The sequence below is a fragment of the Amblyomma americanum genome, chromosome 9 (assembly GCF_052857255.1).
Source record: "Amblyomma americanum isolate KBUSLIRL-KWMA chromosome 9, ASM5285725v1, whole genome shotgun sequence".
In the NCBI taxonomy this organism is placed as follows: Eukaryota; Metazoa; Arthropoda; class Arachnida; order Ixodida; family Ixodidae; genus Amblyomma; species Amblyomma americanum.
In genome coordinates this window covers 135,724,999-135,750,616 of record NC_135505.1, presented here as the reverse complement: position 1 = coordinate 135,750,616, position 25,618 = coordinate 135,724,999, and the positions used below count along the sequence as shown (strand labels likewise).

Here is a 25,618-nt window from a genome sequence, read left to right as displayed (position 1 = left end):
CCTAGGAGGCTCCCATAAAACCCAATGTATTTGAGATCTAATTTTCAAGGGTAAGATTTTCATTCAAAGGATTTAACGAACCTTGAACGAACCTCACATTTAACGTCTATTAAGTCGATATACGTAATGGTGTTCAATCCTTGAATACGCATTCGATCTCGCAAGTCCAAATTACGGCACATAACCAGCTCCACCAAGCACCGCACAAAACACGTCAAAAACTTCTCCAACGCATCGTATAAAAGACTCCGAAAACTTTTCCCGCCTACGATGGGCAGCTTGTTCCCGACACGCGGTTTTACCCGGTGGTACTATCCGTTGCAATCGGCTACGCCTTGCAGTGTCGTGCGCACGGTACGGTGCGGTGCGTTATGCTGTGCCTTGACAAAGTTGCCAAGGTCATTAGAGTTCCCTCATTCAAACCAGCATCTCTCTCTATGAACAGCCCACTGTGAGCACACACTGCTTAGCAGGTCAAGGATGCGGTTTATATATAAATTGGTTTTTGGGGAAAGGAAATGGCACAGCATCTGTCCCGTGCTGTAAGGGAAGGAGGGAAAGGATAAAGGAGGGAGTGAAAGAAGAGGTGCCGTAGTGGAGGGCTCTGGAATAATTTCGACCACTTGGGAATCATTTAACGTGCCCTGACATCGCATAGCACACAAGCGCCCGCGTTTCACCTCCATCGAAACGCAGCCGCCGTGGTCATGTACCACAGTTTATACTCGACGACAGATTTTCTTGGCAATGAAGGGAAGGCTGGAGGGATGGAGCATCCGTAACTGTGTAAGTCCAACAAACAACAAATAGTTTGGCCGCACGATGGTGCGGCTGGGCACCTGGCACGTTGCTCTCCATGGGGCACCTTTACTTCTTCGCTGGTGCATCTGTGGAAGCTCCTTTTAGGTAGACGTACGTGCTTAGCAACTTTGTTGCATCAAGAAAATGTCTTTTTCCTTGCTTGTGAATACTGAAAGTTGGTAACTGAGTTAAAAATATGCCTTAACGAATATTACGAATACGTCAAGTTTTGAGAAAAAAAAATCTAATAACTGCATGCCGGGACTATTTTGCTCTGCGTAGGAAGAGAGTGTGTGTTTCGGCTCCGCTGCTTCTGCTCCACCGCTGGAAAAAGTTGTCTCACAGTATAGCTTCCGTTTATGCAACGTGGTCGCATGTTTAGGACTGTCTCAGAGCGTTTGGTGTAATTTAAGGTATCGACGTCCCGCTGGCTACAAAAACTAAGCGATGGAAAAAGCAAGTGCTAAAACAATTGCACCGGGTGTGCTTTCCACAAGACACTGCTGTCATGCAGTGATGGGTTGTGGCCAGAGTGCTCGTTTGGGAAACCAAGACGGGTACCTGAGATGAAATCCATGTTCAGGCTAGCATGTATAGGAACACCAGGCCAAATAGCAACCATGTGCAGTCTTCTATGGCTACCTGTGTCGGCTTCGAAGAGCGCCATATTTTAATATGGCGCTCTTCTCTTCTTGTCCTTTGTGACGTCTTTCCTCCAAGATTAATTTACTAGGCGTTGAAACCGATGCAGCCGTGAAAAAATTGGTACGTGCTGAAGAAGCCTTTTTTAACACACACTGGCGGTAGACAGCACACCAGCTATGCTCTCCTCGCTATATACGATGCAGGTAAGCCGTCTAGGCATGCTATAGTTCTGGTCAAGGTCGCAACGGCTGCAACAAAGGAGCGGCTATAACGAAGCGATCGCGGGGACCCATTGTACTTCGTTATAAGTTTAACTGTATTGGCATGTCATTTACACAAGCACTTAAACTACAAGCCCGTCTCAACTTGCTCCAATTGCACGCGTGACGAATATGGCCGCTTTTGTCGCAACTGGTGACCGACTGTCTATCTACACCTAACTTCGAGGTTCAGCAGCTGTGCTGAAGGACGCAGGTTTGAGTCCAGGCCACAGCGGCCGCACTCAGTGGAGGCGAAATGCAAAAAAAAATGGTCGATTTGAGAAGTTAGGCAAATGCGACTTAGGTGCGATAGCATTTCGGTTTTCCCCTCGGTTCTGGTGTTCAGATCCAGAGTTCCCGGATGGCAGTTGCTCGGATAGCGATAATGGGTTAAAATCTATATACGCAGAATTGGTCCTTCTCTCTATACATCCCTGGCGTAGTGGTCATGTCAAGATGTGCCACTGTTCTTCAATGGCATGTGCTGCCATCTGTGGGACTCAGGTTGTTTAGGTTCGGGTGCAACCCAGGTTGCTGTTCCCGACCAGCCTCTTACGAGCTGCCACCTGACATGTTGAGCAGGTTGCTACATATATTATGTATATATATAAATTATATATGTACCTAGGCGGGCAAACACCCCTCAAAGTAGGCCTTCCAGCAAATGGCGTCGAGTAGTTCTCTTGACGTCATGGTTAATTCCTCAGCGTGATGTCGAAGATGAGCTGGCAGGCGCCTCCGTAAAATGGGATTAACAGCGTCACGAGAACCAGTAGGCACCACTGGCTGGAGGGCTTATTTTGAGGGGCATTCGCCGCTGCGTTCTTGAGTTCTATCCGACTAAAGGTTGGAACTTTCTCGTGCGAACGAGCTTTCCTACCACAACATAAATGGCGTTTAGTGTGCGGCCAGTATGCTCTGCGAGAGCCTTCAACAAGCGCTACGAGTGCCCATCCCTCGGCCGAATACATCAACTGAAATGCCTGCACTGGCAACGTGAGCACCTTGGAAACAACGGATCTTGAAGGAATAATGTCTTAGAAGACAAGGAGGAGGAGGGACAACAGTATTTTAAGAAAAGAACGAAGGTCTCAAGGATAGGCTTGTACTTGCCCAAGACTCCACGGTCTTGGGCCTCATGAAAAAGCTCTGTCCACTAGCCATGTTCGGCCAGCTGGTTGAGTAGCTCGCAGAGCGGTCTCCTATGAGGAGGGCTATGGAGGGTAACTGCCATGGGTTGGGAGCATTCCCATAGGTATTATGTGAGGGTGGCCCTCATGTATAGTCATAGTAAGGCAGGATTGTCTTGTGGCAAATGCATGTACCAGACCGAAGGCTTGATGATGGCGGAATTCTGGTTAACTGAAATTGATTTGTGCTTTCTGCCACTTAGCCCCGTGAAATCAGTGGGACGTCGATACCATCAAGCATGCCAGCTGCACTGCTGAACTGTTTTAACCATCAGACTGCTGCCGAAAAGAAAACTAAACTTCTCAAAGAACCAGGAAAGCAGCGTGGAGTTGAAGTTGAATCCGGGAAATTTTCACTTTTACGCGAAAGAGTAAAGGCCTGGTATCGCAGAAAAGCTGGTGTTGACGTTGTCGTCGGCATGACAAAAAAACCCCGGACTGATAGCAAAGATAACTGTTACAGGAGGCTCCCATAGATGGTGCCAGCCATTCCATCGGCGCGTCGGAAACTCTCGACTATAAGGTTGTGAGTCAGCCGTATCAACATGTCTGCGTGGCGTAGCGGGACCGTGCCTATATTAAAGAGGGGCTTCATATGCATGTGAAAGCAGTGCGAGTGATTGTGTCAGTGCACGTTAAAGAACCCATGTCACTGATACCCTACATAACACGTCACTTGGGAACACTAAACCCAGTATACTATACCAGGGAAACGCCCTGTGCAGGATGCACTTCAAGAGGCCATGGCACCCGATTTGCGAACATAAACTGCTTATTGCACTTTATTCCCCATATTCCGAATTACAGTTCCTCAAAATTTGAGGCTCAGTTAGTGCGGTCGATATATTCAAAATTAACTTTTTCGCTTCTTTTGTGAGCAGCCTCCTGGTCTAGCAACCTTTAATCGCTGACGTCAGAAGGGCATATCCATCCCACATCTTCTCCTGCATGCTGTTCTCTGTATTGAGGTGCATGCAAGCCAATGCTGCTGAGTGAAAAGCTTTCTGGCTTAGAGCGCAGCACTTCTAGCCGCAATCACGGATTTCGCCGATGTCTGTCCGGGGCCTCTCTCTCTCTCCGTGAACTTGAAGCACCAAAAAGGTTGCAACGCACGCGTCACGCAGCGCAGTGAGTAGGCGGTGCTGCCGCACAGCTGCAGCCAATGAGTGTGGCACATATCACAGTTGCGGCCATCACGGCCGTCACCGGGCAGTGCTGTAAAGGCGCTTGCTACTCCGGATTGTCGCTTGCGCACCCTCAACTTTGCCCTTAACTTTGTGTCATTCACCCCTCAGCTTTCACGGGTAGCAGACGTGTGCATGTGGTGCTCCCTAGACCTCTGCTTCACGCCGCTCGCTGCATTGTGTGCACGAGAACCTTTAATAACAAAGCATAACAAAGTGTAAAAATGTATAGAAAAGTATAGCAGGGGTAAGCAGTCCTAGTGCACCTGCTTCACATTTTATTAACTATGCAAATCAGCTACAATTTTTTATTTCATCGAAGTAAAGCTCATTTCCTTCTAGTTTTCAGAAGCCTTCAGCATAGTTAGCAAACTAAGTAATTCATCGAGAAGTGGGCTTGTTTCTGGCACTCGTTTTGAGATTGATGGAGGAACAGAAATGAGCTTATGCTGCATAATAAAGGATACACTTAGAAGTATACGATTATTTGCATGTTATGGAAGCAAACTCCTTTTAGTAGCCAAGTACTCCCACATGTGAACAGCCGATGAGCGCCATGAAACATCCGGCGGTAGCGTTGTGTTACCAACTACATTGTTCTTGTCTACAGCTAAGTCAGCTCGACAATTAAAAACTCACAATAGCACAAGGTGGCCCTAGAGTAAAACTTGGGACACTAAACAGAGCACAGCCAACAGCTGAATGTGACGGCTTCCTCGCTGCATGCGTGCTTGCTGAGATAATGCGCACGTGTGTTCCAAGCATTCTTTTCAGCTGGCCGCTTTCGGTGGAAGAAGTTTCCGGTTACAATTTCGATTGCGTTTTTTTATATACAGTGCATCCAGGACATTGAAATGTTGGAAATAGAATCACAGGCCCTTGCATTATTCACTGAAGTACAAATCTGCCATGTGTTGAACAACAATACTATGGTGCCGAATCGGCGCATAAATTTTGCACGGCGCATAAATTTTGCGCCCCGTAATGAATCAGCATAGTAAAAAATGGCCGATTAGGTCGCTATACAGTAATCTCTCGTTATAACGAAGTCAACGGGACGGCGGAAAAATTCGTTATAAGCGGTAATTCGATATAAGCGACCACCCGAGAAAACTCTAAAGCACTTGAGCTTTAATTGTGCCGCAATGGCGAGGAAGTCAAAATGCAATGTACTCAGCGAAGCAAACTTTATTCAGGTGCAAAAAAGGCAGTGAGCTTTGGCTGTTTCAAGTTCTTACCGGGCGCGTGCAACCCCTGCTCTCATCTGACCAAGCATTGCACGAGGCCGCGGTCGCCGCCCATGCATTCAACCTTCGGGGTATTTCGAATCGCGAAGGCAGTGGCCGCTTTCATGTGGGAGGCGGGAGGGGGGTCACGGAAATTCTGTGGCTGGGTCTGAGGTTGTGTTTGTTGTGCTCGAAAAACGATTAGCCAATCATTGTAGATATGCAGCGCGATCGTGAAAACTGAATGGTTTTGCAGTAGGGGCTTCTCATGATTACTGGGAAGTTTTTTTTCCCGAGGCGTATGGCTGTGAAATTTGCAATTGAGTTTTACGGCGCACCGTTGTCGACGACACTGTGCTAATTCTAAGGTTCGAGTGTCAGTGTTCGTGCAGCGTCGCGTCCGTGCTGCTGACCGATGTCTAGGAACAAAATTCAATGACCCTACCACGCATTTAGACCGTTTGTCTAGTCGGATGGCGCGAATCAAGCATGACCGGCTCGAGAAAATCGCCAGGAAAACAACGTGGTTGCGCTGACCCGCCATGTTGACAGCCTGACTCGCCGCTGGCGACGCTCGGATTTTTCGTGTTTTCGGCAAGTTATCGGTCGATTTGCATTGTCATAAGTGCAACGAAGCTAGGCGCGGTGTTTTATTGCGATGCAGGCAGGCTATGATGAGCGGCAAGCAAATTTCTAGACTGGCTTTCCCAAAGTCGTCTTCCAGATTTGTTAACGTAGGTTCTCGCGTCGAACATGGCAAAGGGCGTGCAACCTGCAGTCGCTTGCGACCAGGGAGCAGCTCGACAGCACCGTTGTTGACGCTTGCAAGCGCGACCTGCGGGTCGCCTTCTTGTTTGAAGCGAAAACTCTCGGGAATGACATTCGCGCACTTTCGAGAGTTTCCTGTTCTTTAGCCTATGTGAAACGGTAGGCTTAGCGACGGCTACAGCAGCCAGGGAGCAGCTCAGTTCGTTGCCGAAAGCTCACCTCACTCGCAACTCGCAAGCGTGAATGGGCTCATAATCGGAGGGACACTTCTTTTGTGCTTTTTGGCATGTTTCAGCGCCAGAAATGTTCTTCAGAGCGGTACAATTTTGCTCACCGAGCGCACCCCTTGGAATGCTACGGCGCAAGTCTGCCTGCGGTCTTTTGGCCACTTTTCGGCATCCAAGAGACTGTGGTTTTCTGGCATCGCAAAGCGTCGTGAAAAATTTTATTTTTGTTCGGATGCTATCACAGGGTACACCAGCGATGCGACTACGACCGATTCGGCGCGCTTCCGTTTGCATCCGCTGTAGACAGCTGGGGACACTTGGCACTCGCTTGGTACTCGTTGCTGGGCAAATCATCGGTCATAGGTTTGGTACTTTTCTGGCCTGTTCTGTGCCTGCCTGAGACTAATTCGTCAGCGATATTAATTTGTCACTGCATGCACAAAAGGGTCGCCGCTGCGGCGACGATGCCTCCGCTCGCCACTTCGCTCTAAGCGGATCATGCTCTTCGTGTGCTTTTGATAATGCGACTTAAGATGCATGCGCTTGGATCGGGACCGGAAGAAATTTCGAGTAAAGCGATTTCGTTATAACGAGGAATTACTGTATCTTGCTGTATGAAAATTTAATTTCTATAAATGAGGTATCTAAAACATAGCCATTAACTTTAAAAACTCCCATTAAAGCCCATTCCTTCAAAATAACTTATATCCATTATATTCAACAATAAACCATTTCCTTAAAGTGACGTTTAATTTTAAATATATCGACCAGGTTGGTACTGCATGCAGCGAGCTCACCTTTGATGTACTAGCAAGGATGATGTATGAAAGTTTTGGAAAAAGCTTAGTCTGGTATCATCTGGTTTTTGTATTAAATTACATGCATACATTTGTTTAAGGCTCAATTATGGCAAGAAAAAGTGTGTAGCAGTATTAAATTTGGGTGAATAGCATAGAGAGGTATAATGCTATGCATGGATTACTTATTTTAGCAACTGCACCAATAAGAAACACGAGGCAGATTTAAATTGAAGAGTGGTTGCTCACATAGCGTACAACTGTTGGACATTTACAACTTCACAAAACTAATAAAAATAGTCACCAAAAACTTTCTGAACCTTGTATTTGCATTTGCACATGAGAATGTTGCCACTACTACTATGTATGCAGAGACATTCTGCCATCAACATGCTGTGAGAAATGAAGCAACAGGTTCATGCGATGCAAGTAGTAATGAACACTTAACTAAAATTTATTTTTCAACCAAAGAAGGCATACTCTAACTGTGAAAATGGTCAATTCGAAACAACTTTCATCATAAACTTTCACAAACAGAAAAGAACCAACACTAAGCACTGTTGCTAACAGTTGCACACACAAGAATAATATTCTATTTAAATACAAATCCAGTGCACCTGACACTGGTCCAGATCTAAAAGCATGGCTGATGAGAAAACTGCCAAACACAGGATAAACTACCTTTCAGCTAAAGAGGTCTTTCTCAACTATGAAGATGGTCAACTTTAAAACTACTGCTGTTATAAACTATGGAACAAAAACAAAAACATCTTTAGCATTTTGCCAACTCTCACAGATGAAAAGGCCTGTTTGAACAAAAATAGTACACCTGGCACTGTTACAGATGTAAAAGCATGGCTTAGATAAGAATGCAAAGCACAAAGCTAAACCTTATATAGTGGATAAACAGGCCTTTGCAACTTGGGAAACAGTCAAATTTACAACTACTTTATTTGTAAACTTATTAGGAAAGAAAAACAAGAACATATTTAGCACTGCTGCTAATACACGGTAAGTCTTAATTAAATACAAACTGTGTAGTACACTCGACACTCGTCCAGACATAAAACAATGGCTTATGTGAGAGTGCCGCATCAACAGGAGCCTAATAATCTCTCGTCTCACATGTTTGAGAAAAATATTGTGGTAAGTATTGCACAGGGAACAGTGTTAGTTACATGGCACTCAGCAATGTGGCGAAACAAAAAATGAGTGCCCTGGGTTTCAAGCAACACTGACCTGGTTTCGGCGAGCATTCTGTATGCACTCTGTGAAATGGTGGCTGTACAGTCACCAGGACAGAGATAACAAAGAAAAAAAAATGAGAAAAGAACATTTCCATTCTTCTGAGAGTCATCACACTGGTGGCGGCCCGTCGCCGCTCCAGCGCGTCACAAATTCAGGTCCGTAGTAGCACAGGTCGTGCCAGAGCGCGATGAAGTTCGCGCTGTTCGTTGCGTGTGGGCAGGATGACGCTCCAGGAAAAAGCACCACGAGAGCAGTCACGAGGGCAGCGGTGACTAGCAGGCCGCCCAGAAAGTAGCGGGCGGCATTGAACCGCTGCTTGGTCACTGGCGCCAGCCTCTTGCGGCCGGCGAGCACCTGGCGACTTCGATTCAACCTGAATGGAAGCCGCCATGACGTCAGCCAAGAGAACAAACAGACACCTGCTAATTCTGAACTATAAATCTCGAAAATACAAAGGGAAGTACTGTAGAATATGAATGATAACTGTCAATATAAATTTGTAACGTCCCCTTGCTAGAGTGCACTCTGTACAATGTATAGAATTTCGGACGTTGTGAACACTGCGGATGACATGAATGTGCGAGCCGCAACAGCACCTTCAAGTGCTCACTAAGCACGGCCTGCACACCCTCAATGCCGGGGTCGCCAGTTGCGCGGTATGCACCACAAGCAGTGAGTGGTGGTAAGCGGCCCGTACATCATGGACATCGCGATCGCCAGTCGCACTGTACGGGCCGTGAGCAGTGGGCGGTGGCGCGCGGCCGTAAATAATTCCCACCAGCTGCAAACTTATCTGCAAGAATGCATTTCATATGCTTTTGCATACGAATTTTGTTCATTTTGAATGGAACAAGTTTCGGATGTTACGAATATTTTTCACGATCCTTTCAGGTTCGTGTCATCGAGATTCTGCTGCACCGCTTTGCCAGTATTGAGCAACTGTCCAAAAGGCTTTACAGTACGGGTAATAAAGGAAAACAAACGAAGGCTCATGCATATTCTGCATTTTCCTCTAGTTCCAGTCGCACTTTGATTAGGCTAAATTTAAGACTGAGGCAAACCGACATTTACGACTATTCTAAAGTTGAACACTCCCTAGTTACATTGGTGTAAAGTAGAACTGCGCTCATGCATTTTTTTCAATGCGGGGAAAGAACGCATTATACAGGAAAGCGTATGGCCCAAAGCCCTAAGCATTTGAAAAATGCAATAGAGGATAAGATAAAAAGGCATTCATTGACACTGATATTGTTGGTACTAGGTGATATTTTGTGCTCTCAGAATTCTATCCTCATTTGTGCAGTCTTTAAAGCTGAAGAGCCTTGAGAACGCATCTGATAATTCAAGTTGGCAATGATGAAAGTGGACAGGTTTCTACATCATCGCTTTAGGATACTTCGGCAGCCCGTGCCAGCGCACTGTGGGTAGGACGCCGGGGCGACTCAGTGTCACTGGTCTCTCTCAAGTTGCGTGAATCCGGTAAGGGCCCATACTGATCGCGCCATCATGGCAGATGACTGCCACCACCTCTCCATGTCACAAACCTCCATGTTCGGCCACCTCGTATGTGTATGCATCTGCTGTCAGTAGTTGAACATATCACACGACCAGAATATGTCGAAATTTTGAATGTAGTTATCAAGAAATATTATGTGACAACAGGTAACACGAAGAAAAAGTGTGATGTCTCTGGAACATTTTCATTACTCAGGAATTTGAGCGTATGAACAGGGAAACAGCGCTAACGTACCGAAGAGGTTCTCTACACATTATAAAAATATAGAGAAACTCATTTCCAGTTCTGACGGCCACCAAGCTTGACAGGATATCACTGTGCACAAAAATCTCCTACTCACCAGAACTTCACCCTAAGGACTACTCGGGCAGCCCAGTGCAGCAGGTCAATGCTGGCAATGTCCATCCGTCCACTTCCGCCTTCCCTCTCCCGCTCTTCCTCATCCACGTCATGTCCCTCATCCTCCGTGCCGTGAGCCCGCAGATCGTCCACATCCATCATCTCCTCAACACCGTTCAGCCGATCCGACAGCTCCAGGGTGTCTTGCACAGCAGCGGCCACCAAATCCTCCAACACACCGTTCTGGAGGGTGCCACTGCAAAGACAAGCACCAACCAACCACAGGAAACTCGAAAAGTAAGACACGTGGAAGAGGTGCGCCATGCGCAAAGAAAAGAAAAAATGAAGTTGACTCGAAAGTGAATGTGCAATGCCAGATGCCCAATTGACAGAGCTCTACTAATTACAGCAGCTCCAGGTTGATGCAAGCTGCTTACCTTGTAATTAAACACAGACGATGCAGTTATTTGTCCAACATCTAAGACCTCTAGCAATGATATACATCGCTGCATTTGTTTACCTACCTTGACAAAACAGTACCAACAGCAATGTTACCGTGTTTGCCGTATGGCTGTCCGGCAATGCTGAAACTCTCAAATATCTCAGAATGGGTCATGCTCCCAAGTGCTTGTACCTGCTTTACCAGTATGTTCATGGTAGAAAACACCTGTGCACCAACTTAACACTCATTGACTGAAACCATTTACTGTTATAGTCAGTCGATTCCATATATATATCGAATTACTGCTTATATCGAACAGTTAGAAAATCCTCTTGAAGGTCCCATGCGAAAGTATAGCACTATTGTTAGCATTTACGGAACTCGTCTTCAGCGCAACATTAGACATACTGAACACTGCTGCGCCCCTGCAAGTGGCGCTTCTCTTAGCGGCGCTCCCGCAATCACTTTTTGCGTGCAGAGACGGGTCCGCTACGAAGCCTCGGACTTGCAGTGCAGCGCTGTAAGTCCGCATGACGAGGTGAATGTGGGGTGTGCTTGAGGGAAGCTTTTGGTATCATAATCATTTTCCACATGACACCGCTGCTGTGCGATGAAGCCAACCTAGCTGACTGAAGGTTAACGGCAACCCTCGCCTAACGTGCTTCACTGCCAAAGGAGATAAACCAGCTGTAGCTTACTTTTAATGAGACATTATTATATTTGTGGCATACTCGTGACAGGATTATACCTCTTATGATAGGCAGTGGCTAGTTCCAAAGCACTGTCCACTGTAACTTTGATATGAAGGAAGCTAAGTGTATTTTACAACAGAAGATGGCGCGACGTACAAAGACAACGGAGGCACACAAAACGACAGGATCGGCACCTCCTTTGTCTTCATCTGTTGCGCCGTCTTCTGTGGCAAATTTCATGCACCAACTAGCCCATACAAGAGTCCTAGGTGTAACGATGCTTAGAGAACTGTGTGCTGCCAGTATGCTGGCAAGCAGCGCATTGCTACAGGAAGGGCGCCGCTTGCGCGAGTGCACTGTATTCTTGCTTTTATGCTACAGATAGTCTTATCTATTGCCAACTTTTGCATATTGAATCGTCAATTTATCGAATTACTTCATGACGTCCTTCAAGTTTGATACATGCGAGATCGACTGTTTTTCCGAGTGCATCTGGCCCCCAAAATTTTCCCACCATTTCCCAACCTGCCGCTTCTGCAGAAGAAATACCTGGAACGTGGGTCACCATCCCTGGCTTTTTTTCAGACCCAGAAAGTACCAGATGATAGTTTGCTGGTGCCTATCTTGCCAACGGTTGACTAGAAGGAAATATCCCATGGCCAGCGCAGGTGTTCAACAACAAACCTGTTTGCAGTCAAATGAATGCCTGACATTTCTCTTATGAAGCATGCTTTTCCCAGAATGAGGGCAAGCGGCATTTGGTGTACTGAATAGCCTCTCTTCAAATGACATAAAATCTTCTAGTGTGACGTGGTATAAGAATCGGTGGTGCTCTATCAAACTGCTAGCCCCTACAAAGCCAAGCACCAGGCTGAAGGACAGCTTTATCCATAAAAAAAAAAAAGCTACGAAATCTGGCCAGTAGTCAGATTTGTATACAATACCTCTTATATCTGACACAGATGAACTTTCTTGTAGGTGTGCACTCACAGTTTCATACTTCCCAACAGGTAACCCCAGTGAAGATACCAGCCAATCAGCACGATTAATTTAAGAGAGTTGGAATCTATTTCTATGTCATCTACAGTCCAACAATGTCTGCACCATGCACTACAATGTTGTAGTGTACTAGTATTGCACATGCATTGATCTCTCCTGGAAGCAGCATCTGCTTTGCCGTTCACTCGATGGCTTCAAGACAAGACCAATGTGACGTAACTTAGCGACACTGAAGTTGTTTTAGCATCAGATATGCAATGGACAGGGCACCCTGTTTTTTAATGCTGAAGCCCCGCCAGCATCTCATAAGCCCAAGTTCCTCACAGGATCTGAGGCCTTACCTGTCATCGGCACAAAGGCCATTGTGCTCGTGGGATGTGATGCTGGAAGCTCCAACACCATTGTTGACATCCCTCGCGCCATGGTGGTGGTGTGAGCCATCTGCGTTTGCCACAGAACTTGCCGTGTCTTCCTCCAGGTGGCATTCCCTGTCACAAAGCAGTGGCAAGCAGAGATGTTAGACACTGCTGTGTACTGACCCACTGTGATAGGTCAGTGGGTGTGGCATTTGGCTGCTGAGCCTATGGTCGTGGCATCAAATCATGGCTGTGTGACCAGATTTCGATGGCAATGCAATGTGAAAACGACTGTGTACTGTGCAACGTCAGTGCATGCTGAAGAACCTCAGAAAGTCAAAATTAACTTGCAGCTCTCGTCAAAATTAACTTGCAGCTCTCCACTACAGTGTCTGTCATGCCCTGTGCAGCTCTGGGATGGTTAACGCCAAAAGTCAAGTCACAAAATCAGGGTGCAAAGCCAACGAGCACTTACCAACCAGATTAAACAAAGTAAAAACCTTAGGAGACATTGCAGAATGCGCACAGTTTCAACTGTGCTTGAAAACTGCGTATCCAAATAAACCTGGAGTGACGCGATAGCTACAGCTGGCCAAGTGGAACTTGCTCAGTTGAATTGCAAAGTCAGTCTTTCCCGTAATGTAGCTATCGCTACAAAACTGAGTACGTTCTTGCTACTTAACAGGCATGTAAGCCCATCTCATGAAAAAACAGGACAAGTACAAATCTGAGCGTCCTCTCTTTCAACTACTACTTAACTTAAAGCCAATAGCAAAAGAATTTTAGAATAGATTCCTCAGTGGGTAACTTGAGGGGTAGAATACAGATAGTAGCTACTGTGAAAATACACCTGCTTCAGCCCTCTTGATTACTTCTTGCTCAACTTTCTAGTTCCTACATGCCACCACATGGCATTTACACTGCACAGAAAGACAAAGTTAACTGCATCTGGATTAGATGGCACCTGCTATATCCCCTTTTGTTCCACTCTATACAGGCAGCATATTAAGGGTAAATGTATAGTGCTCCGATTATATTCACGTAATTGCTTATTGAGTGGCTGGCTCTAATCCAGAACGCTGCAAAATGGCACTCTGAGATGGCAGCACGCTCATGATCTGGCACGGCAGTGTCATCATAATAGCCATTTTCACCACTGGTCACATTCACTTGGGCTCATGAGAGTGTCACCAGTGCTGTCACTGCACTGAAGAACTCACAAATGTTCTGACTAAAACAATGTTCCTTGGGATTAAATTGAGAGCTGCTGCTAATTTCGCAGCTGTGAAGCAAAACACTCAAGCGAATACCAAATATGCCAAAGGGTCAGTTCTATTTCCACACTGTTTGGCCCACTCAGAAGAACGGTAATAACCACACTGTTGGCCAGCTGTCCAGGCTCCTCACAGGAGAACAGTAATAACAACAACATGTACACAAGAGCTCCACAAAAGAAGGGCACAACATTTTCCAAAAAACAGCTAGTTTTACAGACCCAACTATAAAAGGCACCAGTAAAGACTGCACTATACGAGCATTTGTGTTGCACAGTTATCACTGCCTTCGTTTGTAGTTGGTGCTGCAGAAGTAATGTCTAGCCAACCAACTCATGCTAGTGTGTTGGCATTTGTCTCAGGAACTGGCAAAACAGTTGACATCCTGGCTTTGAATGATGCAAGCTGGAAGTTCAATCCAACAACTCAACTAACTACATCAGTAAAGAAGGACGAACGCAGGACGACACTGCGAGAATTGTAAGGCTGACAGTCAGGAGTGTTAAAGGGGAAGCGAGGACTTTAGTCTCGTTTAATTTTTTTTAGTAAAAATCAATTTCTTTGCCTGTTTCTGGCTGTGTTGACATTTGTCCAGCAGTGAAAAATGCACCTCTTACCAGGAAAATTGTGTTAAAAAAATTTTCCGTTACTCGATTCACACTCATGATTGGGATTTAAAAGCGAATGGCGCTGTTGCCTATCTTCAGCGATGCACAATAAAAAATGCTCCAAAGCACCACAGTTCGCTAGCAAAAACCTCCAGATGTAGCGACACATGTATTTCTTTTTTGACCTTTTCTAGCTTATAAAAGGTATGCTTTGAGTGAAATTAACTACTTCTGTCATTAGAATGCATTAATCTACCAATAGAGGTCACCTTAAGTTTGTTACTGCATAGTTCTTAGAGTTCTGCATTTGTTTTCTCTGCGGCGCTCGCTCATCTACTGGCAAAACGTGATCACATTTGAAAAGCATCTATGTATTGTGAAGAAGCCAACTCCTTTGCATCATTAAGCACTAGAGCATTGCTGACGGTCCATTTGTACACCAACTGGTCTCGCGCTTTGCGGCATTTCATTTTTTCCCCCGAGTGCATATTGTCACTGAAAACGATGTTTTTTATCGCAAGTGTTCGCCGATTGTTGAAACGTTTGTGACTTGTGACATTTACAACAGATGGCGCCACCCATCCACATGGCAAGCATTTTGTTCGTAACTAATTGAGATAGGGCTTAGTGCAGCAGACGCATTACTAGCAAGCTACATCATTCAGAGCAACAGTAATCTGCCAAGAGTAAAATGAGTTCGGCAGCAAGAATCAAAAGGACTGAGCCTGCACTCTAAGCACTGCACCATGTCTGCCTCCTGCATGCAAGAGATGCAGCTTTTCCTCAGAATTTGGGCACTTGGGAGAGCAATGTTGTGGGTCAATGCGCAACTCTTACCTTTACAGTAACTCAAGTCCTCGTGTCTCTCTATTAGACACCTTTAGTATAGCGCATACCGCTACCACTCACCGCCACTGTGCATGCGGAGATTACTTCGAGGGCGCCAGATGGCGCCATGTTCCCGTCAACAGCGCGCATGCCTCCCGCGTCAGGACCAATCAGAGCGTGCGCAGTGGCGGGGCGCGGTACGCGTTATGCTAAATATAGACACCTTTAGCATACCTTGTCACCATTGCCAGTGTACCGGGAGCCCGCCCATCGCCAGTGCGGCCGCGCTGATTTGTCTGATGCGGCTGGCGCGCGCGCAGCCGCCGGGTACCTGGCGCCCTCCAGACGATGTGCGCATGGGCCCTGACAACGCGCAGAATTATAGTACTCCGTAACGGTAGCCCGGTATGCTAAAGGAGTCTAGTGGACAGTTACAGCATAGCGTGATGCGCAATCCGCTACCGTGATCCTCTTCCGCGAGGCAATACTACGTACGCGATGATTAATCCCGAGGCAGCAGGCGCGCACGCAGCTTACGGGAACGTGGCGCCATCTGGCGCCGCCATACCGTTTTGGGCATGGCGGCGCCAGATGGCGCCACGTTCCCGTAAGCTGCGTGCGCGCCTGCTGCCTCGGGACCAATCATCGCGTACGTAGTAGTGACCCGCGGAAGAGGATCACGGTAGCGGATTGCGCATCACGCTTTGCTGTAACTCTCTGCTGGACTCCTTTAGCCTACCGTGCTACCGTTATTACGGAGTACCATGAGTCCGCGAGTTGTCAGGGCGCACGCGCACATCGCCTGGAGGGCGGCAGGTAACTGGCGGCTGCGCGCGCGCCAGCCGCATCAGGAAAAATCAGCGCGGCAGCACTGGCGATGCGCGGGCTGCCGGTACTCCTGTTAACGGGGTATGCTAAAGGTGTCTATTTTTAGCAAAACGCTTACCGCGCCCCGCCACTGCGCACGCTATGAATGGTTCCGACGCGGCAGGCATGCGCGCTGTTGACGGGAACGTGGCGCCATCTGGCGCCCTCGAGGTGATCTCCGCATGCACAGTGGCAGTGAGCGGTACGCGCTATACTAAAGGTATCTAACAGAGGGGCACGAGGACTAGAGTCACTGTAAAGGTAAGAGTTCCAGCTCGCCGAAACAGATCACGGTAGCGGATCGCGCTCTAGTATCTACTGGCGCGGTGGCCGCGACGTACGTTTTGCCGCCGGCGTCTCCCACGCGCGGCCCGGCGTCCGCTTCGTGCGCCGTGGGTGAGGGCAGGTGCACGGCGTGAGGCACGGGCAGCGAACAGCGCCGGGCGCCCAGGTTGAGCGCCCTCAGCGCACGCATGGGACCCGGCACGGAATTAGCCGAGCCGGCCACGCTGCCGCCCGGTATGCTGAACAGCCGGCCCCGGGAATCCTGCGAGGCACGCACACACTGACATCGCACTTGCAGACTTGTGAACACGCGGCTGACATGCTCCACTGACTGCAGGTAGAATATGGTTACGGTGTAACAGCCCACGTTGGTGACGCCACTGAGCCTTCCGTTACGCTTGCCACCGACGCTGTCAACCCTGCAATACAGCTAACGCTACGTAGGAATTGGTTTCTTTCAACTGTCCTCAAAATTGGCGGTGGTTTAGCTCTGGTTAAACCTGGAGTGACGCGATAGCTACAGCTGGCTGAGTGGTACTTGGTCACGTGATCAGCCACGGCGCCGGCAGCTGCTCCGCAACACGTGACCAACCACGTGAAAGGGTGGCGACGCCGCCACGCTGACGGCCCGAAATGCTACCGTAACGTAGCTATCGCTACAAAAACTATAATGCCGTGATAATAGTTATTTCCGCAGCGGGAACGACCCACACGCAGAGAAACACACTCATTGATAAATATACAATGACACTGCTCCGATTTCACATGACCATGTTAAATTAGCGGTGTCTTTTTAGAACACGCAAGAGACGTCAGCCAAACCAAATGGTTGCACTGCTTAAGTGCTCTAAACTAGCACCAAAAGGGTATGAATAAGCAAAACGGCCCGAAATGACATCTTGCAAACACATAAAGGACACATAATAAGAAACGAAAGCTGCCCAATTCAGCTGTATTTCCGGCGTAAACAACGCGAAACTAAGCGCAGATTGCGGGGCCTCATGTTGGGCCGTCAAATGGAAATCTTTAGCCAGTTAAAAGCACAAAACATACTGAACTAGTTTTCAGCGGCGGTTATGTGCCAGTGTTTAGAGGATATCGCGGGCTCAGTTCGCTAAAAACACAACGCATACCTGTCAAAACCTCAGTCACAGGAAACAAGCTTATATTCAATTCCTTGCTCTCGGTACCGAGAACCAAAAACCGCTTTTATCTCGGCCTTCCGGCCTCGTAAGTATAGGGAACACGCTTAGTCTCTAAACGAGGAATCACTTTCGTCCACAAACGCTACGTCCCGAACTGGCTCGCATGGCGCGGGACACAAACGGCGCTTCTATGATGTCTACACTCGCGGTCAACTTTTTTTACTCCACAGCGAAGGCTAAGCGGGAAACGGAAGGGGACGGGCCTTTGTCACCGCGCTGCGTTACTGCACCAATTAGTCCAGCCAGTTAAACGCGTTGAGAGAGGTCGATCATTTTCTGTGAGCTCGTTGGTCTCGTCCCCGTCGCCTTTCGTATACTATACGTTCTGCTTCGGTCCTCCAGCCTTCAGGAGACAAAGGCCCGTCTCCTTCCCTTTCCTGCCCAGCACTGGCTGCAGAGCCATAGAAAGTTCAGTATAGTGGCTCCACGTAGCGGTCATCGTAAGAACCTACCGGCTCCACTTACCGTTTCACTTCCTAGGCATCCGAAGGATGCCCTTGGGCGTCTGAGAGCAGCGTGTGGGGAGTAAGACAAACACGCACACAAAATGAGAGGAACAGCAGGGTTCGGTGTGTGTACGTAATAAGGGAAAATGACAGCGGGTGGTGCAGAGGAAGACAGTGCCGCCCCCCGGCCCGCATCCCTTGAGACATGCGCTGCATCCCAAGCAGCACAGGTAATCAGCCGAATATTGGAAATTGATAGTTTCACTCCGGTCCTTTGTAGGACAGGCCTTCGCCAATACATTCCCAATATTAGGCCGATTGGCTGAGCTGCTGGGGATAGTTTCCCGCAAATCAATTGCCCAGCCCGTTTCGCCGACAGCGCCACCTAAATCGCGCGTCGTGCTCCGTCGATTATACGGCGCACCGTGACTCGACGGCGGCAATTACAGGCGCGCCTGTAAGCAAAGGCTACCGACTCGAGTCAGCGGAAGGAAAGTTCTACGGGCCAATCACGGCCAGGAAGACCGTGAAGGCAGCGAGCAGCACCCACTCTACATCGTGATCAATTTCGCCCGAAGGCATGCCTCCAGGCCTCAAAGAGTGCGCAAGAGTGAATGGTAGAAGCGGGCCTCTGCAACGTGCGTCGCCACTAAAAAAACAACAACAACAAAGAAACGCGAGCGCCAAGTTTCCATAGAGGAAAGACCGTAATTTCTGAGCACGCATATCTGATGATTCGAGTTATCGGTCATACGAACGTCACGCTCAAGGTGAACGATGTTTTCATCGTTGGGGTTCCCACTGCAGACTTCCGAAGGTTATTACCTCAGCGGCTACCCCGAGAGCCCCCGCTTTGCCGATGGCACAACCTTCGTTTAGGCAAGCCGGGAGACGAATTAATGAAGACGAATTTAGAAGTGAATACGCTCGGCGCAACATAGGATTGGCATGCGAGTAAAAAAAAAAACAACTAAGGTAACGCTCAACAGGCGATGCACCAATAGGTTGCCATACGCTAATGCGACCTCGGTATTGATTTTTTTTTCTGCTCTGGCAGCCCAAGATATTGAGGTGTAACGGGCAGGGCAAGGGTTATTTCATTTCGGGCTGCTTTTTTTTTTCTTCTTCTGAAGTTCACTACCAAACTCCACTCAGGTCGTGAGGCATTGGAAGTGGCGGGGAGTACACCTATAGGATCCAAGTAGAGAAGGCAGATTTGGGCGCAACATGCAACGCCAAGGACATGGGTCTAATAGGGCGGCTACACAGAGGATATCGAGGAAATAAACATATTTGGAGGCAGCAGTGAAAAGGGTGCGTCGAGGAAGTCAAGGAATTCACAGGAACAGGTTGGCGTCATTGGGAACACTCTAGGGATGGAGGGAAATGGTGACTGGAGATTACTGGCCGCCGTCAAGGACCGCCGTACGAAGGCAACCACAGAGCAACAGGTCAGAGAGAACATACAACAGCTTGAACAGGTGCCGAGCTACACGAAACAATGCTAATCTTTTCTGCTCTTTTAGGCCAGACAGACACTTGCTCCTACAGAGAGCACGAGCAGAGAGGAGTGAGTGTTCTGGTGCTTCAAGAAAGCTTGTGCACGACAGAGGTCTCTATCTTCTGCCAGGACTATGAAGGGGATTGAAGAGACGGGATCGCGAACACAGGACAGGGGACACTAAAGGTCCAGGATGAGGTGAAGCACATCACGGGAGCTACCAAGAGTGAAGCCGAGCCCGTCACCAAAGGCAGCAACTCGAAGCGAAGTGGGATAGGCGGCCTCAGCCGCAAGGAATGTCGGGGAGGGGAGATGCGGCCTTAACCACAGGCCAGCGTGAAGGAAGCCATATACAAGCACACAAAGTGTGTCACGGGGAGAAGAAAGAAGCAAAGACTGGTACAGCCCCCAGCGTGAAAGCAACACAGAAGCACAACTACATGTGTTCGAGAAGCTGGACACTGAGGATAGACTGGCAATGCAAATGCCCAGCCATCATTTTTCTGCGTGTTTCTGAAGAAGCTTACGAGGTAGACAAGGTTTCCGCGGGAGTCGTCTCCCGAGGGTCGGCGGAAGCAAGCGACGCTGGCCCTTCGACGAGCATCCTGGAGGAGAGAAGATGGCGGGCCAACGCCCGTCTCATTACTCGTGTTCCAGCGGACAAGTGTTGAACGGCAGGCCATGCCGCAACACTTCCGTGAGAACGGACGGGCCAGAGAAGCCTAGGGCCGTGAGGTGTCCACTCAACCTAACAGTACGCCAACTGCACACGTGCAAACACCCGAAGTGTGTTATGCAACGAATACAAGGTTGACTATTGGTACCCTTCAAGCAGGGTAACGTCCTTTGCGTGTTAACACACTTTTACATTCTATATATGATGCTTGCCCTGAACATAATATGAAGGGACATGGTAAACTAAACTATGCTGGTACTGCTCTGGACAAACCTCACGGCCGCAGGCTGGGGGAAAAAAGCAAAGTGGCCCGTGCCATTCTCAAGGAAGCGTTGGCCATTCCGTAGGGAGGGACCGCAACCCAGGCAGTTTTAGTCGGGGGAGAAAGCGATGGTCGTGGATGCACCGATGATGCCAGAGGCATGCGCTTTTGAAAAGCACTGAAGGCTCTACCGCTTGTTAGTAACCGCAGAGTCCACCATCGACCACACACGTATCCCAGGAGGATGCCATTGCCATGCCACCAAGTGCACACAAGTAGCAACGTCAGAAAGTTCCCAAAAGGCGCAGAAAAAACCCACCGAGGCCCACGCTTTCCGCGACTGTGACCCGAACTAACTTGACGGACAAGTGGACGAGGAGATAGCAAACTGTGACCTAGAAAATCTCTCTCTGCAGCGTGTTAGTGAATTCGTTACTTTGCTGCTTAGCGTCAACGACGTTTCTGTCACGCAGTGCAAAGTAAAAAAAAAAAACGACGAAAGCAGACATTTTTGACGGCTGCTTCTTTGTGCGCGTTCCGAGTTTTGGCTCGCGATGTAACTCGAACACACCGGCTTGACGTCCCGGCTGCTCTCCGCCAGGTAGTTACACGCAGTGACCGAACGCTCCGCGAGTTCTACCTTGAACGCTTAATAACTGGACGCCCCACTCCAATTGTAGCCAACACAGTGCTGTGCGCGGGTGTGATTTATTTCCTCTAAAATGAACTAATCACGCGCACAACCTGGACACATTTCTTATTGTGTAAATAGTTTGTACACATTACTTCTCCCCCTATCCTCTCTTCCTGTCCCCTCACCTCTTTCATTTCATATCTCCATTCTGCCTGCTATCCTTTATTTCCGCTGCCCCAGCTCAGGTGCTTCAGTATCGACGGCAGATGCCGGGGCTAGCAAAAATCTTTTCCTTCCTTTTTACTATTATTTTAACAAAAAAAAAAAAACCACTACCACCACCACCTCGCGATATCACGCGGCATCGTGGGGACAACCAAGGCGGTAGGTAGCCAGGAAAGCTTAGCGCCACACCAGAAGAGAAACTAGTACTTGAACTGGCGTGACCAGTTTCACAGAACGCAACCTTGCCACGCACCCTGCTGAGGGCCCTTCGTACGAACTACACACTGCGCGAGTAGATCGCGCAGCCTATGTTTTCAGATCACGCGTTTGTACCAGTGCCGCTTATCTTCGAGATGTCGGCGATTTGCTAAGAATAGCAACTGCGAAATTATGTCGACAAGCTCATCGCATAATGTTTCGATGTGTTGCAGTCAGTACCTAAAAAAAAAAGCGAAGGAAAAGCTTGCCCCAAAATAAGATAAAATGTTCTCTAGTTCTGTCGTATCGACCGCCTTTTCTGTATTACTGCAGCATTTTACAGTAGTTGTGTTGCTAAGACAAGGGGGGGGGGGGGGCGTAACTACAAAAAAAATTGTGCTGTTACTACAAATTTTTCTGTTGTTACCACGTGTTTACGGCCAAAAATACTAAAAAAACTGTTGTGACTGCAGATTTTTTTTTTGAATTGGGTACCAATACAGCAAGTAGGCTCTGTATATACTGCACAGAACTCGGCACTAATTTGCGGGAAGCTTCTTCAGTTCCTTCCAGAACTGGAAATTAATTTATACTTAGTTTTCTTCACTGATCACCGCGAGTGTGCGCTATGATACGATCCGCTGAAACAGTTTCTCGGATGAAGACATTTTTTTTACGCAGTTTTTCGACGAAAATCGACAGCGCCAAAGCTCAAAAGTCATCTCAAAAAGAACTAGTTTTGCGGTGTCGAGTCGCTTGCGCCAATGACCACAAAAATTGGGACACTTACGCTCCGCCTTCAGGGTATGACGCGATATGCAGAAGGACATTCCCCCCTTTACATTCACAGACCTCTGGGAGTCCTCATACTCCTCCTGGCGCAGTGGTGCAGCGGATAAGCGATGCGCCACTGCCCTGCGATGACAGGTGCTACCAGCGGTGGGGTCTTGTGCGGGCCAGTTTGCTCTCCCCCAGCGCCCAATCATTATTTTAACTGCCACCTGTCACGGTGACCTGGTTGTGATGACGCCGCAAGGTCACGTGACCTAGGTTCCCCCACCCCCCTCCCCCCACCCCCTACCTTCAAGGTTGCTCTCTGGGGACCGCCTGCCAGAGCCATGCCCGTGATTTCTCGCTCACAACGGCGACATCAGATTTTCTGCAGACCGCCCGCGGCCTTTAACGCTGTCGCGTTAAAACTTCGTACAGAACGAACGCGGTACAAAATCGCGGCATTATCCAAACTCCGGAGAACCTGATGTCTTCCTCTACACACTCTGGTTTCTCGCCTTGCCTTGCACGGCGGGATGAGAAGCGGAGGCAGCGAAGCTAAAGAGTCGGCAGAAATCGGAAAAGCAGATCACGCACCACAAACGGCGCTCAAGCAGCGCGCGGGGACGGCTTACTACGGGAGGGGGGCTCTGCCAAGGTCACCGCAGGCGAGCGCGCCACTCCGATAAGCGGTACATCCTGCGTAGCGGCGACGGCGGCGCGCATTCTACAAGACTTCTCGTCCGGTTCTTGCTGTCGTCTCCTCAGAGGGGAGGGGGGCGGGGGGCAGTTAACGAGCACCGCCGAGAGACAAAAAAAAATACAAAACAAAGCCCGGAGCAATACAGATACCAAGCAGGCATTTTTCACTCGCAGGAGACGCGGCTGACACGTGCTCGAAAAGTTGGGCCGCTATAGCGACGCCCCGCTTAGAAAGGGAGACCTGAACGGCCCACCGAAGGGCGCTGCAGTTGCCGCGCGATAATAAATTTAATCCCCAAGGACAAGGGTCTTCAGCGTAACAAAAGGGCAATTACGATGGCGCGCAGTCCGAAGAGATTTAGCTGCTAGCTTGTTTTAGGCCTAAGCTTACCAGATGGTAAGACCCTTGCAAAAATGGTCAATAGACAGTCCATACACTTCTTACAGACTCTATTGCCTTGCTATAGATATTTGTTTTTGTCCATTCATAGTCTATAGACATGAGATTTGCATTGCCAATAGACTCTTCTCTAGGATTTGTCTATACAGAGTTATAGACTTTAGAGACAGAATTATATGGACAGTCTAAATAAATTTTCGTAAAGGAGAGCGCCCAGTCGCGGGTTACCAGTCGCATTAGTCGCCAGAACCCCCCCCCCCCCTCCTTCCCCTTTTAATTTTTAAAGGAATTAGGAGCTGGTACTTGACTACGCGAATGCGTCGTAACGGACCGTGTAACAATTGTCAGGCGCAACGTTGCGGCAAGCCACCTCGCAATAAAGTTCGGAATCCATGCGACGCCAATGACTTTTACCATACGCGGTGGGACATAGTGAAACGACACTCATCAATTTCTGTAGAAAGAGCCCCGAGAACTCTGTCCCGATTGGCTGCCCCCTCCAAATCAAAACGACACACCCGCGAGCACTGCGCGGAAGGTCCGCGAAGGCGGGGAACGCATGCACTAAAAGGGTGCCCACCAAGCCAGCATGCTCTACGCTACGGTGAGCGCTAGAATCACGGTGCAGAAAAAAATATAAAAACAACCCTTCCCCGCATGCTGCATTCGACATACACAATCTTCGACTATACTACGAATAGGCTCACTCAATACAACACATCACTCTCAGGCACACCCATTCAATCCGCGCATTCAATACAACACACCGCGGCGTCGAATCAAAATCGACACTCCATGGCCACAACACAGGCAGCGGCGCCGTTATACAAGAAAAGAGGCGCTCATGAATCACACACGCGCTGAAAAACGCGATAAGAAAAAAATAACGGATTGCGCAGCCCGTCCTCAACGCACCGCGTGGCCATCACCGAAAAAACTGCATTTTCCATCTTATTAATGAAACCTTTCTCAACGCACAGCGCGGCCATCACCGAAAAAGCTGCATTTTCAACCTTAATAATGACACTTCAAGCGTCGTTGCCAATACTCATTGTGACGGACACACGAGATCTGCGGTACCGCTGTTAATGACGCGCATGCGCTGTGGCAGCGTAGCAGCGGAGAGTAGCCGCTAGTGCGCTCAACTTTTCGAAGGCCCACATACGTGTGGAACTTGCAGTCTTCGGTCTTGTACCCGTACCAGCCACGTATGCCCGCTGTCACTCGTGAACGATGATTTAGATTAAGCCTCCACCCCAAACGCCGTTTTACGGGCTAAGCTATACATGAAAGCCGCTGCAGTCGTTACCTTCACGCCGTGAAGCGTCATTGCACTGACAAGAGCGTACAGCCCAGAGTAAATTATCAGCGGGAAAGAGCGACACGAGCGAGACACCGCGTATACTCTCTGCCACATTTTTTTTTTTGCAACTGAAGCGGAAGGTGCCAACCAGGAGCGCCGTCACTGTCACTCCCATGCAATCTACTTTTACAGGGCACGGCCCCTCGTCACGCATAAAAGTAGTTTGGTCGTCCCTTCGTCACGCATAAAAAAGCTGGGCACACCCCTTTGTCACGCATAAAAGTAGTTTGGTCGTCCCTTCGTCACGCATAAAAAGTTGGGCACGCCCCTTTGACACGTATAAAAGTAGTTTGGTCGTCCCTTCGTCACGCATAAAAGAGCTGGGCACGCCCCTTTGTCACGCATAAAAGTAGTTTGGTCGTCCCTTCGTCACGCATAAAAAAGCTGGGCACGCCCCTTTGTCATGCATAAAAGTAGCTTGGTCGTCCCTTCGTCACGCATAAAAAGCTAGGCACGCCCCTTTGTCACCCATAAAAAGCTGGGCACGCCCCTTTGTCACGCATAAAAACGGTCTGGGAGTGTCCCTTCGTAACGCATAAAACCATTCAGGCTGGTTACCTGCGCCAGCTTACCAGATGGTAAGAGACATTTAGAATATCGCTATCGTTTAGGGGCATAGGGGAATAGTGGGGGAGGGGAGAAAGTGCGCAGGCCCAGGACAATAAACGCGCCTCCATCCGGTT

General features: G+C 48.6%; 1 protein-coding gene across 1 annotated transcript in view; it reads right to left on the bottom strand.

The window, feature by feature from the left end:
- Positions 1–7,530: 7,530 nt before the first annotated feature.
- The window catches only part of LOC144104475 (uncharacterized), a 212,759-nt gene continuing 194,671 nt past the window's right edge, over positions 7,531–25,618 (bottom strand). Inside the window, 5 exon segments of the mRNA XM_077637516.1 lie at positions 7,531–8,719; positions 10,203–10,457; positions 12,676–12,822; positions 16,609–16,814; positions 20,232–20,309. Coding sequence (XP_077493642.1) covers positions 8,455–8,719; positions 10,203–10,457; positions 12,676–12,822; positions 16,609–16,814; positions 20,232–20,309 — 951 coding nt within the window. The 3' untranslated portion in view covers positions 7,531–8,454.